This window comes from Amphiprion ocellaris, chromosome 18 (assembly GCF_022539595.1).
Source record: "Amphiprion ocellaris isolate individual 3 ecotype Okinawa chromosome 18, ASM2253959v1, whole genome shotgun sequence".
In the NCBI taxonomy this organism is placed as follows: domain Eukaryota; kingdom Metazoa; phylum Chordata; class Actinopteri; family Pomacentridae; genus Amphiprion; species Amphiprion ocellaris.
In genome coordinates this window covers 2,988,618-3,002,998 of record NC_072783.1, presented here as the reverse complement: position 1 = coordinate 3,002,998, position 14,381 = coordinate 2,988,618, and the positions used below count along the sequence as shown (strand labels likewise).

The following is a 14,381-nucleotide window of genomic DNA, read 5'->3' as shown; positions in this document are numbered from 1 at the left end:
ACTTTTCTAACAAATGGGAGTGACTGACCTTGCTGGCGCGGATCTGTCTGTAGATGTCGGTCTGCTGTCGGATGCGGTACTCCAGGTCCGAGATGTGGGCCTGGAGCCAGTTCCAGTGGCTGATTATAGCAGCTCTCTCCACGGTGTAGCGGCTCTCTGCCCGCTTCCATCTGGGGGTAAAAAGACGGCGTGAGTGATTGTTTTAAAAGGAGAGATTCTGGGTGAGATAGTCCAACAGAAATCCTACAAATGTAGTGATTCGTTTTCCCAAAAAGAAAGCCCATGTGTTCATGTGTTATACTGAAGTACTAATAAAACATTAAAGCTAGACATATAGAGCATTTCCCCTGTCAGACTGCAGAGGTCAGTGAATCAGCATTATAGAAAGCTCCCAGCAATGGCAGCTGCAGGCAGCCTGGAAAAGCATTATAGTCAAAAAATAATATGATACGGTATGCATTTTAAAAGTGGATGCAGTGAAAAATTGGAATTTCCATTACATCAATATATTCCATTGCACAGAATGAGTGCCAACAGAGAGCAGAGTACTCCATTTTACCAGTATGACACACAGAATGGGCATTTCAAAGGCAGACATGAGAGGAAAATGTCTGCTCATGCACTGAGCAGCAGCGACCACAGAGGGCGCAGTTTCATCAAAATACAGGCCGCAGTGACTGAACAATGAAAATAATGACTCAGATGGCAGACAAAGATAGACGTTGCACTCCTCTGTGCTTTCTCCTCCACACACCCCATCTCTGTTTTCAATTTCCAGAGCTCCACCAGGACGGAGGAAGTCAAGAAGGGCTACTGCTGAGAGAGGGAGAAGGGGAAGGGAAGGGAAGGAAGAGGGGAGTAAAAACGGGTGCAACAAGGGCTTGGAAGCTCTGGCAGTCTGGAGAGGAACAGACGGGCTTTATAAGCAATGTACAGGCCAGAGGGTGCTGGAGGGGGTGGGGCTGGGTCAGGGAACAGTGCAGCAGACACTGGGATAACCAATAATCCAACCAGGAATCCTGTCTTACTGTGGAGCTGAGTGGAAGGAGAGTTCTTGTGGCTCTGACGCAGACATCAGCCACCAATCAGTGCAATCAAACATGATCCCTGCCTTCACACTGCTGCCACATTTGCCCACTGATGGCGCGTTCGCTCCAAAACAGAACCAAGCAGGCTGCTGCAAATACAGCTGCAGCACTTCCTGCTAGTCGCATTTCCTCTTCTACAGACTCGATCCTGTTCTGCACAGATAAACAAACATGCACTGTTCTAACACACCAGGTGGTGGATGTTCACAAACACCGCAACGCTCCTGAACACGCCCATGGATAGTGCATCAGATCAATGCCTCCACCAGTCCCTGTGGAGGCTCCTCTCAACACAACACCAGTGGCGCAAAACTCTGTTGCACCGAACATCTCACAAATCGCTCTGAGATTGAGCGCCATGTGGTGGGTGGACAACTGATCCGCCAACAGGGAGGACGGGCAGGTGTAACAACCCTGAGGGCGAACTGCTAAACGATCTCAAGGAGGTTTATTCTCATTGTGGCAAGATGTATTCTACAAAACAATCAAACCAGCGAGGCAAGACCAGACATGCCCTGGCTGGCCTACAGAGGCAAGCAAAGCGGTGCTAAAAAGTCACAAAGAAGCAACACAGACATGATTGAGAAAGGTTCAGCTCAGTGGATCCCATCTCATAAGGATCGACTTACACCAGCACCAACTCAGCAGTTCTCAGGGTCTAATGGACGACCAGTGTCACACATTACAGTGAAAGAGATGCAGGAAGAGCTAAAACTGCAGTTTAGTAAAACACAAACACACAGAGGCCATTAGAAGTCCAATGACCTCAATCGTCAGAGTGACGGAGGAGGAGCATTAAGAAAACTCCCCCTCCTGCCATGAGAATCTCCACCCCCCCTTCTAACCAGGACACATTTTCCTCCCCCTACTCCCACACACAAAAGCACCAGTGGCAATCACTACAGCAGCCGTTTTCTGGCCGTCAGCACATTCTCCATTGTGGCGCTTCTCTGGATGCAGCACATATGTTGCATGTTGCCAGGCACCGCTATACCATAACGACCTCTCCAAAACCAACAGCGTGGCCAAAGCTCGCCGCTGAAAACTTGCAGGGCTCTGATGCACCTGATGTTCTACATGACGCTCCTTCATCCTTCAACAACCAGCTCTCTTCTGGATGCTGACATGCTACATGTATGTGCTGTGCAGTCAGTCATCTGGCTAAATCTGCGCTACTTTAATCATCTCTCGCCACACTCCATAGTATGCGCTTGATAATACTGGAGGGAGGGGGTGCACTTCCTCTCCATGTGGACATAGAATTTGCTGGTGGATTAACTTTCTGTTTGGCTGCGTGATTATCATGTACACTTAACAGTATCTTCTCTGCCACTTTTTGTTTATCATTTAATCACAACACCACAAGCATGTTTATTATAGTGAATATGCGCAATTCTCCTGAGTGAAAGCGGTTCTGTTTTAACACACATGCAAACCATGTTTTATCAGAATTTACTGACATGAAGGCTTCTTCCTGCATACGGTATTTTTTGGCGCCTCACAAAGAGGTTTCAGTTATCCCCAAAGGAAAACCACAAACAACACAATGATAAGAACTGACAAGAAAAGCAGCAATGCAATTTTTAACCAGTTTTGTTGAATGGGATTCCATTTACTCAAGCGTAACATATGCTTGTTTATAAAATTATGAGAAATAACAGAAAAATGCAAGGATTTCTGTCAAATAAGGTAACAGACTCATTGTTTTTACTGTTCTGCATAGTCACCCCCTAAACATGCAACATATTTTGACATTGCGCAGTGATACGAAGCGCATTTTCTGCTCTGCTTATTTAACCATCATATCAAACTTTAACAATATGCTCCAAACTCCATTTGAATATCAATTAGAACTGCATAAAATAATACCAGAAAGCAATCTTTTTCTGCATGCACAACAATGCTTAAAACACTGTGTGAGAAAACACCAAGGACACACAAAGATATATCAGAGAATACATAAATTTAGTGAATTATTCTGGCTTGAAATAGAACAAAACATGCAGCAAATCCCAGGTTATTTCCACTGCAGGCTGTGAACATCACCTGCGATCAGCTGCTTTCTCTGACATGCAGACGCACAAAAACTACAGGTCTGAGTTACAGTTCAAAGTGCAGCCTGGATCTGTACTTTCTCCTAACTCCGGCTGCATTGATGGTGTGTCCAAACTCCATGCGAGATGATCGGATAGTTACGGGAAGCCCCCTCCTCCCCCTCCAACACCGATCAGACATCGGATACAGGGTGTCCGCCATTATCTGGAACTTTCTGTAACCGACCAGCAGACATCTGCACCCACTTGGTGCCACAATTATTGGCCAGCTGTATGAAGGTGAGTGAGAAGCCGGGCATTGTGCTTCTTTCTTTAGCTAACTTTCATGTGTACAACTAAATGCAACCTCATCAATGCAACCAAGGAAAGACTGTCTGAAAATGAGCACCTATTCTTGCTTTTGAACAATATCAGCGCTCGTAAATCCCTGCGTTGGCTTATTTTTTACCCCACCTTCCTGTGTGGCCGCTTGGAACAACTATAAACACTTCTGATTTCCGGCATGGTCGAACAGTAATTTCCTTGTTACGCTTAAGTTCTGCAGATGTGCCACGACTTTAAAAGAGCTGCTGTTTGATTTGAAATTCCCCAATTTGCTGAGGCTGGCATTGAAGAGAGGGGTAAGGGTCTCCAAACATTTCAAGCTAGCTCTCAAGAACTTTTCTGCCACAACAGTGAAAGGCTGCACCCTTCAAAACTTCTCTGGAGATCTTGTAAATACAAGATTATACGAGGCAGTTAAAGCAACATTGCAGAGCCAGCTATGTTTATTAAATGCAGTTATTGAACTTCCAAACATTTTTAATCAGAGCTGGACTTGCACCCGTGCAGCGAAAGAAAGCTTGCCCAATATCAACTCCAAACACATACAAAAAAAAAAACACCTATCCCCAGTCAAACACACAACTAATAAGGCCATAATTTGTCTGTTATCAAACCAACGTTCATACTTTTAAAACAAGCCCTCCTTGTACAAAAATCTTTCAGGGTAACATTGTAATGAATAGAGGTACAGCAAAACAAAGACCTGCAGACACTCTGCCGTTCCATATGAAGCGAAACAAAACCACTTTGCAATTACGCCTCACAAACCAGTCAGTCATCATTCATGGTCTGAAACAAGAGCAAGAGAAATCAAAGCAGCAGCTGTCATTTGAATTTCTTTGTTCTCTAGAGTCAAGGATTTTCAAACACATTTAAAGAGCTGAAAATTGTCCCAACACTGAAACATTTAGGGATTAAAAATGCTCTTATTTTATGGGTTTACTCTGACGTGTCAGGAAAGCTGGCTGGAGTTTCACAGGACAGCTGTTTAAACTCATCTTTTAACAGGAAGAAACTGCTCGGGAGCTGGGATTGTGAATGAGGCAGGCCAACAGGACAGGGTGTGGGGCAGGAAAAACTAGAGAGGGCAAATTCAGCCAGAGAGCTGCAGCAGTCATTACATAAAAGAGGGGGGTTATGTAACGCCTGTGGGTTCGTGTTGAGGAACTTGGGTCGAGCTAAACGCGTCCAGATGTGTTAAGCAGGACAGAAACCTATACAGGCGCTTACATACATACGTGAATACACATGCACAGGGCAATGAAAAGAAGGAAAAACATAGCTGAGCCACTCAGACTGCAGAGTAATGCTGAGCTATGAGCATGAAAGGCACGCTGTAGTCTCAGCCAACCTAGTCACCCTAACTCCCGAGCAGCAGGCAGACAGGCATTTTAAACGTCCTGCTGCATGAAGATCACACGGGCAACATGTACTCCGGATCATCTAGCTGTACTTTTATCATCTGACAGATAATAATCTGCAAAACCTGGGGAATGTTTTGGAGCTGGTCAGATTACAAAATTTCAAACATTTTCACTGTTCTGTCTATGAGCCATTATGTAAGATCTGAGATTTCCTGATGAGCATTATTGTTGCCTCAGAAACAAGAATTGGTGCCCACTCGCTTCTTAACACAGAACAACCCGTGCTCAAAGTAACATGCCTCACCTAATGCATCCAATTCATTCAGCACCTCGTATATAAAACAGCAGACTGGCACTAACATTCATTGCAGAAACCAGCAGCACCCACACCCTGGTGGAGGCCGTTATGGACGTCACATTCACAGACAGACACACTGGCTGGAGCAGAAAGGCCCTGCAGCATAAGCACAGCAACAGATGTTGGCTGGGCCCCAATCCTCTAAGATACGGGAAACCATGTCTACAGTATAGACGGAGATGACAGGATTAGTTGGAAGCAATGCAATGCATCCAAACAAACAACCCAAATAGGTTATTGTCCACACTGCTGACGTTAAATAATTGAGGTGCTGCTACATGAAGAAAACATCACATTGTCTGTAGTGTTTACTGGTGTACTGCTGTAAGCCAGTAATTGGTAACAGAGACAAAGTGTCAGTTGTGAAAATGTGGCTTTATGGCTCTTTACACACACCTCACTTCCTGCAGGACTAACATGTTCACAGCAAGGTAAGGCTTCTGGGAGCTGAGAACCAGTTCTTAACTTGGTGGATGAATGACTACACAATGTGCAGCTGCTTATGAAGGCATTACACATGGACAGTTTTGAATTCCCAAGGTAGCTTTCACTCAGTGTACAAGGAATTATTAAGCTTACATGTGCTGCCACTGGGCAAACATTTGTAAAACCTTTAAGTGACGGATGATTCTTTGACAGCAATACACAACTTCAAAATCTGGCTTATTTAAGAGCATCTGAGCACATTAAAGTAGCTCGTTGAGCCTGTTTGTTGTGCTCAAAATGCATAATTCTGCAAGCAATACAGTCCAACAGCACTCTCCTGCTCTCACAAAACATGGTTGAACTAGTTGCTCTCATATTGAAGCTATAATTATGAGTGAAAAATGACATTGGTTTGCTTCATGCAACTCCTGCAGAGATGTACACAACTACAGAACAGGCTCAACACTTGCTTCAGCAGGCTTTTATGTGGGTCAGCATCTACAGCTACTGATTAATCACTTTTGGGTTTTTTTAACGAAGAAATTAAGACTTAGGTAAATATTGTACAGAAACAAAAGTGGAGGAATTTTTGGTGTCTATAAAGAGATTTTAGTCAAGGCTACAAAGCTAAACATAAAATCTTCAACCACTTTTGTAAATTGGATTTTTATTTACTCAAGCGTGAAAGACATTTTTGTTCATGAAACAGTGAGAAGACAGAAAAATGTCCTGTAAGTTCATTGCTTTTTGTGTCTATAGACTGATCATACTTGCTGCCAAACAGGTTGAAATAAGCTATTTAACAGCATTTAATTAACTGGAAAAAAGGCAGTGGAAAAAGTGTGTGTTTACGGAGACCTATTTTAAAGCACAAAGAGGAGTTACCACTTGTTAGCAGTGACTAAGGTTGCAAGAAGCTGTTGCTGCCTCACAATAAAGCCTTTATAATGGCTGGCTGCTGACAGGCTTTCATGGTAAAGCAGGAACAAGATGCATCAAGTTTGCTGTAGCAGAAGATTAACTGCAGATCAGACCGAAGCAGACGAGGAAAAGATGAGCTACTAGGAATTTTGTCCGATTATTTATTCGAGGATGATGGGCCCGTTTAGAGAAGGAAATCTGTGATGCCTGTAATGAGCTAGGTATGAGTCATTAACATTGTACTGAAGCAGCTGCCCAAACCCTACTGTTGATCTAAATACTAACCTAATGTCTTTCAGGTGCTCTCTGAAGAGGAGCCACTTGTTTTGATCAGAGCATGAAAACACAATTATGCGTGTGCATGAAACTAAATCATGCTTAATAATGTACAACACAAGTGTATGTGCTGAAGTGGTTCTGTAACAAAGGTTAAATCCAACCCTTAGATATGAATCACTCTAAGTCATAAACAACTGGATGGACCTTAACTAATCCAAATGTTAACCTTAAATTCTTTTGTCTTGCATTTATATTTAGGAAATGCAATTATCTGGTATCTAACTTCCCATTTCTGTCACCATGACCCTGATATAGCCCCTGACCTCCTGACAAACTCATCCGTTATTACAAATCACTATGTCTGATTAAAAATTGCCTGAAGAATTGAACGAATTAATATCTGTGGAAAGCAACTCCAACTTCCATGTCACAAACCCCTCCCTGCCTTCACGACTAAAAGATAATTAAATAAAATTAATTATTATAACTGTGGAGATACACATTTCATGTAACATCATTGCTCACTTCTAATGACACGACAAATCAACTGATTCCAGAATAAAAAATACTAAATCACACTTGAGATATTCAATAGTGGAGTTCTTGCAGTGAGATAAGAGGCAAAAAAAAATTAAATTACATGTCCAAAAATATACTGTTTTTGATCTTGGCTGCTGTGATTGAAGTGGATATAATTAATATATCAATCTTTAATTAATTTTGCACACCCTTAACAGCAAACTTTAAGTGTTTCCTTTTAGTAAACATGCTGGGGAGTTTTAATCTAAATATGGTCATGCAACTGTAACATCTGATTGGCTTTAATTTTCTAAATGTTAAATTTTATAATTAGGTAATAACATGGTGAAAACAACCTTGCCACACACTACATATCTACTGCCCAGCTGTCAGATTTACATTCCTTTTCCTCCGTGCTTCTTCACATTAACCATCATTATCTATAATATTACTTAGGATTTTTAAAGTCTGAATACAAAACCACTAAAAAATCTCACTAGTTTTGGCCTTTATCTTTTGTTATGAGCTTGAAAAGGTTGCAAATTTGAGATTTAAATGTTCTGAGACACCTGAAGAAATTCAGTTTAAGAATAAAAGAACACATGAAGTGGGAATTTTCCAACTAAAACTATTATTTGCTGGCTGTGTTTGGACAATTATACTTATGATTTAATCAATAAATCACTCTCCACAATAATGTCCACAACACAACGCATTCTCCTAGAATGTGACATGCCATGAATGTGCACATGAACTGCTCTAATACTTCCTTTGTACATTACAAGCAGGTTTTTTGTCCTTGTTGGTCCTGAATGCAACACACACACACGCTTCCTGTTAGGTTATGAAGATATCTAGGTCAAAGGTCTAAAGTCAACACAGCAAAGGACAATAAAAATCTGTGTTCTTAGCCACTTTGTTAATAATCTACCCAATCCTAAACAGGTCAGTAAGTCCATTAACACTGCTGAACCACCTGCTGCACTTTTTTTTCCTCCCCCTTCCCAACACTAATGACACAGAAATGTGTACACCGATGTGAACTTCCCATGGAATACATTTGCAAGCCCCTGCTGAGGAAAACCTGACATCACAACAGGCAGCATGTAAAAACATAAAACCTGCACCTTTTGCAAAAAACCACCACCGGCCCCCCAACTCCATGTTCCTTCTAGGTTTCAGTTTAAATCAAAACAGCGACCGGCTCTGTGGGCGCTCACTTGTTCGCTCTGCAGATAAACAGAACGTTCAGTTTCAGCCTTGGTTCTCTCAGGAGGAAGCACTGTATGACGAGAGAGCTTTTTACTTTTCAGTCCATTCGAGCCTGTGCGTTCTCCACAGGATACCACCCACACAACTACACATGCTCTCTGGGCGAATTGTATCTCTACCCCTCCCTGGAGTTTGACCCAACCACTACTGAGGCAGAGCAGCCAGTTATAATTGTCATTAGCACCTGCTATGCCTGAGTAGCATATTGCAGAGCCTGGAAAATACAGGGACTTTCACTGGGCAGTTGAGCAGCTCTCAGCACCATGAAATGTGAGAGTAATGTGAGTTACTTGACCATGGTGCTATTTTAGCAGAACAAGATCAAGTCAACTTCTAATGAATCCAACTTCAACGGTTAACTTTGAAACCATTTTTCACATAAATGCTGCTTCCAACATTCAACTTGAACCTTCACAATGTGTTATACAGCTGATAAAAAGGCTCGTCTCAGTGGATGAGGACACCATTACTTACATTTTGACATGTCGCTGCTCAATGTCCACTCTGGACAGCTCCTCCTCCTCCAGGTCAGAGTCCCCTCCAGAGCTACTTTCTGTTACATCTGAGTCAAAGGCGCTTTCTGCAGAATGAAGGTTGGCCGATCCGCTCAAATACAGCCTCTCCAGTTCCAAGGGCATGGAGCCGCTTTTCAGGAAGCGACTCAGGCCGTCTCTGTTGTTTGACGAGGAGTGGCGTCCAGTCCTCCATGTGGCCGTGGGGGTCGCCGCCTCCGATTTGCGGTTACCAGCTAGTAGCCTGTTGAGAGCTGAGTCCAAGAAGCCACCCAGCTGTTGCTGGATGTGCCGCTCCACCTGCTTAGCCTGTACCACCTGAAGACGTTTGCGCAGGCGCCGTAGCCGGTTTTCGATCTCAGCTTGGCGGCTGCTGTTGAGAAGGGTGCGTTCTCTAACGTGAGCATCGAGGCTGTCCGAGGAAGAAGTACAGGGCAGAGGAGGCTGAGGTGCAGGGGTGCAAGGCGGGGATCCCTGCTGGCTGCTGCCTGGTCTCTCCCTATCAGAACCCTGTGGCTGACTAGTAGGCGTTTGTGAATCAGCCTCCTCCAAACTCACTTGTTCAGTGGGGTTAGGGTTGTTGTGGGTAAAGGGGGAAAGTGCAACTGACTGGAGCACTGGTGGTTCAAGGTTTTTTCCATCTGTATTTTGAGAAACCCCAGAGGAATGCTTCTGTTTAAGGGTTCCTTTTACCGGGATATGCCCTGATAAGGTCGCTGTCAAGGTCTCAGAGTCCAAGGGTAGGTTCTGGGACTGAGAGTCTGTGGCAGCAGAGGGCTTGTCACCGTTCACTGCGACCACACAGCCAGAGCCAGACATAGTGGCCAGCTTCTTGGCCAGGCCGTTGACAGGTGCCATGGGCTGGCCACTTCCGTTGGTGCTGCCACTCATGAGGCTTTTGAGCTGGCCGCCAGAGAGTTCAATCGCCTGCCTCTTCCTCAAGAGGAAGTCTCCTCCGCCGTTGAGCAGGGAGCTGGGCAGTATTCTGTGGCTTTTCAACACAGACTGTTTGATGAGGACTCCTTGCAGCTTGATTGACTCCTTAGTTGAAGAAACAGGTGTCACATCAGAGCATAGATAAGAAGCCACCAGTGGCTGGAGTTTGCCCAGGGCCGAAGCCTGGGACACAGAGTCGGCTTGGGGCTGCTGTTGCTGCTGTTCCTGGTCGCCGCCGCAGAAGTCGAGAGGGCACTCTTCGGAGGTGGCCTTGCACTTAGCGGGGCCGCTGCTATGGATGAGGATGTTGCTGGCGTTACCGTTGTTCTCTGCACTGGCCGGTGAGAGACTTGAGGATGGGGCAGCCAGTTTGAAGCGGATGTGGTGAGCTTCGGCTGGGGCGTCGGTGAGAGCGGGCGCCATCGCAGCCATGCAGTGCAGAGGGACGGGCACCGCGGCCTGCTCCACACCACCCGCTTACTGCCCCACCTGAGGACAGCCTGGAGACAACACGGAGGAAATAAAGGAGGGGGAGACAACAAATAAAGTTAATTAAAGCACTCTGATGAACTCAAGCATACATAAAAGACATTACAACCACAAATTATGTTTTTAAGTGGGAGGGGCTTGGGTGGAGATATTTTCCCATCATCAGGTCACAGGTGACATTCACAGCCTTGTACAGGAATGGACAACACATACAATAAACAAACAGAGACTACCTTTCACACGTTAAAATACTGATTTAATACTGAAACCAGCAGCTCCAGCAACCAAAGTGTAATTTGTATTAGAGCAGTCGTAAGCATTTAGACACAAATCAAATCAGTGAATGATGGTAACGTCTGATAAGGATAACTAGAAATAAAACACAACAGTTCAGTCTCAGTGGTACGGACAAGGCTGTAGACAGGAAAACATGCTTTGACATCAATAAATGCTATTTTCCCCCCTATTTCTTCATACTCCATACTTCATACATTCTTCATGAACAGAAGACGATATGATCACAGGCTGTATCCATATACAGCAAAACATACAACTGAAATACTTGTAGTACAGGTTCTGTAAGGCTTTAGAGTGCATGGAAAATTACTAACCAGCAGCTAAAAACAAAGCAGCATTTCGTAAATAGTTACCACTGAATACATTCAATGTAAATGCAGTAAAACTGGGGCTCAATATCCTAAGTGCAACTCACTGACTCAGTACAAAAGCAAAAGTAAATGACTATGACAAACCGAGTTAAAGGCCTAATCAAATGTACTGGTGACTCATTGACATTTTGTTGACCCACTGGCTGCAAGTGCTGCTAAAAATGATCCTTAAAAGAAACCAGAGAAAAAACGGTGAACGAGAATTACATCCGAGACGGTCAAACATACTCTTAATCTTTCTGGCCATTCTCTAAGCTCAAATTTCCAGAAATGTCATTTGATTCCACTGTAATCACCAATAAGGCATTCGTCCATAGAGCCCACTTCCAATAAATACAGAGAAATGAATGATATGCACTGACCTTGGGGAGTGGGATGCTAACGATACAGATGGAATAACAGCAGACATCTGAGCTAAATCCCAAGCCAATAAATAATTCCCACTACACCCATGCTTGTGTGAACAAGCCTTCATTGTCGTTTACTTACAAGGCTCCTCTTTAAAGAATAAGCTCTGGAACTTTTTTTTCCCGATGAGGGAAAGAAACAGGAAAGGCCAATGCAAATTGCTCAAACCCCACTGCCCTACATGTGCCCTGGCAAGTCTGTATGCAGCAGGGTTCCTCACAGGCGGTGTAAGTAGGTGGATTTAGGCCCCAGCATTAGCTCAAAGCACATGATGTCATCCTGACTGGGTCCCTGTGTCATTTCCAGCTGAAACCATTAAACCTTTCCCATTAAAACTGCCACAAAATGATCCTCACATCAAACGTGTACACAGAGCACCAATGGCGTTATCACGGTGAAGCCTTGCTGTCACGGTTAACACATCTATCATACCCACTGGCTGTATATCCAGATTAAAGTTTCCAAAAGCCTCCCTTCAAATGATACGGGAGATAAAAGCGAGCTGCATCTCCGTGTACCGTCTGCAGGGTGAGATGAATGGGGGCTCAGTATTTCACCGCAGTTTCTAGTCAGCGCGCACTACGCCATGTTGGTATTTCAGAAGCAGATTATGCAATGCAATTCATCTACCTAAAACCGCCCATTCCGCTCCAAACACACCGAACGAGTTCATGCCACACGGGGGTAAATTAAATACCCAGCCGGGGCGAACACACAACAGCAACATACACGCATCGGAACGGCAGCATGTCTGTAAACTGTCTGGCTAGAGATGCGACAAAAAAATGTCCACATCCAACGTTAGCCAACCATAACGTAATCACCAAAATGTCTTCCTGATGTTTACAAAAAGCATTTGTAGGTTTAAAAAGGCAGCCTGGCGCCTCCGTGATCACTGAGTAATAAGGTTATGAGCGGAAAAATACAGCACAGGATCAGTGTTTGTATCATTGAGACGTGCCAGAAACCAAACGATTACAATAGAACACACACACATATCCGAGCACAAAACTAACAAGAAAAGGGTGATAAATATCTGTGTCACACTACATATACACTGCGTGCAAATTAATGCGCTTCGCTTGTGGCTAACGTTAGCTCAGGAAAAGCTGCTGATGCAAGAAACACAACCTGCTCGGCAAAGCTAGCAGCCAGCTGCAGTGGAAACGCTGCCTGCCCCTCCAACCACACACTATCTGCGAGATTTATGTTGCTTTCGGTTTGGTTAACTTAGCTGTTTTCTGTTTAGCAAAAAAATAAAAGAGAAGGGGGAGAAGAAAAACAGCCGCTTCTTCTTCTTTACGTAAACCTCGTTAGGCAAGTAAACATTTTAAGTCAGTGACTACGCAGCCTACGCGCAGCACTGTGCTAGTTTAAAGTCAATAACGCCCAAAGTAACGTGTACTAAATGCTAAAAATAAAAGCTGCAATAGCATCACAGTCCAAACAAGAGGCAGTGCACTCATAATAGGGAGACACACTCACTGGTAAGGATCACAACTTATTTTAAACAACGCTTTTACGACCCATTGCAGAGCGGAGACACGGTATGCATTGTAATTAGGAAATAAATACACGCAGCCCGTTTTAAATCCACGGCGGTCCCTCCGTGGGGCTTCCTCGCAGGCTGGCGGGCGATCACACGGCACGTAATGTTAATGCAGATATGTCAAAAGCTGAGAAGTTGGGAGTAGACCCTGGCAGTCTAGCTAGCTCGCTAACAAAGAAAAAGGAGGAACCTACCACGTGACGAGGTTGCACTATCCGAGGGAATTTCGGCAACAATCCCCTGCAGTTTTAGTGGAAAAAACCAAAAGGGTGCTGGCACACACGCGCGAAAAAAACCTCCGACTCGATCACTCTGCCATTAATTAGTCCGAGAGGGGGGGAAAAATGCAGCCGAGGGTGCGGAAAAGGGGCCCGGTTCGCGGCGCCGCTCGCTCGCTCGGCTTCGTTCCGGATTCGAGCAATGGGCGAATCAACGATCTACACCTTGCTCGGCTGCTAGCTCGCCTCGCCGCCACCGCGAATATAAGACAAGGCCGTGGAACAGTCCTTCCCACGCCGAATTACTTCAAATGTAGGCGATTTCACGGCAATCCTGTGGCAGAAAGTCCGATTCCCAGTAAGCGAGAGGTAATCCCGATGGCAGTTTGACGCGAGGCTTTTTCTCTCGTTTTAGGGAGAGACGCTTAGAAAATGGCGGCTAGCTCCTCTCCCTCGGATTTGAGTCTGACAAACATAGAAGTGCTGTGTGTATGTGTGTGCGAGTGAGTGTGTGCGCGCGCGCTTGGTAGGCGGGAGACATTTCTCATACTCACCACTAGAGTAAAGGGCAGATAAGAAACGACATAAAAGCTCAAAAGAAGATACCACAGGAGGGCATTGTCTTCCAAAAAGATAGCGCAATGTCACTTTTTGCACTTTGTTGTTCACCCAGCGCGGCTGTAAATGGAGCCGCTGGTTAAACTGGAAATATTACTGCTGCTGCTGCTCAGCGTCCGATCTACCAGAAAATATGCCTCATGTTTTAAAGGAAGGGCTGGGCGATATAACTGGGGGGATTTATCAAGATTAAATATATTTATTTTAATTGGTATCGATAATTATTGACGTTATTAATGGAGCTATTTTGATTAAAACCGGAAGTAAATAGATTTAATTAGAATTTAGTCACTACTGCCTGTTTATTATAGTATACAGGAAGTAACTTGAGCTAAAAAGCACACACCAATAAATAAAAAAAAAAAGATAAAAAATAAG

General features: G+C 44.3%; 1 protein-coding gene across 5 annotated transcripts in view; it reads right to left on the bottom strand.

The window, feature by feature from the left end:
• The window catches only part of kansl1a (KAT8 regulatory NSL complex subunit 1a), a 39,575-nt gene that overhangs the window by 19,082 nt on the left and 6,112 nt on the right, over positions 1–14,381 (bottom strand). For 3 of the 5 annotated variants that reach the window (XR_008599476.1, XM_023293478.3, XM_023293483.3), the window contains exons 1-3: positions 13,362–13,857; positions 9,080–10,553; positions 29–170 (exon numbers count right to left, since the gene is read on the bottom strand). Coding sequence is in view for 4 of the 5 variants with exons in the window: in XM_023293478.3 (XP_023149246.1) it covers positions 29–170; positions 9,080–10,485 (1,548 nt within the window). In the remaining variant the exon portion in view is untranslated. Of the gene's footprint in view, positions 1–28; positions 171–9,079; positions 10,554–13,103; positions 13,286–13,361; positions 13,858–14,381 lie in introns of those variants that run through there. The other 2 variants (XM_023293480.3, XM_023293479.3) reach the window with 2 other exon arrangements.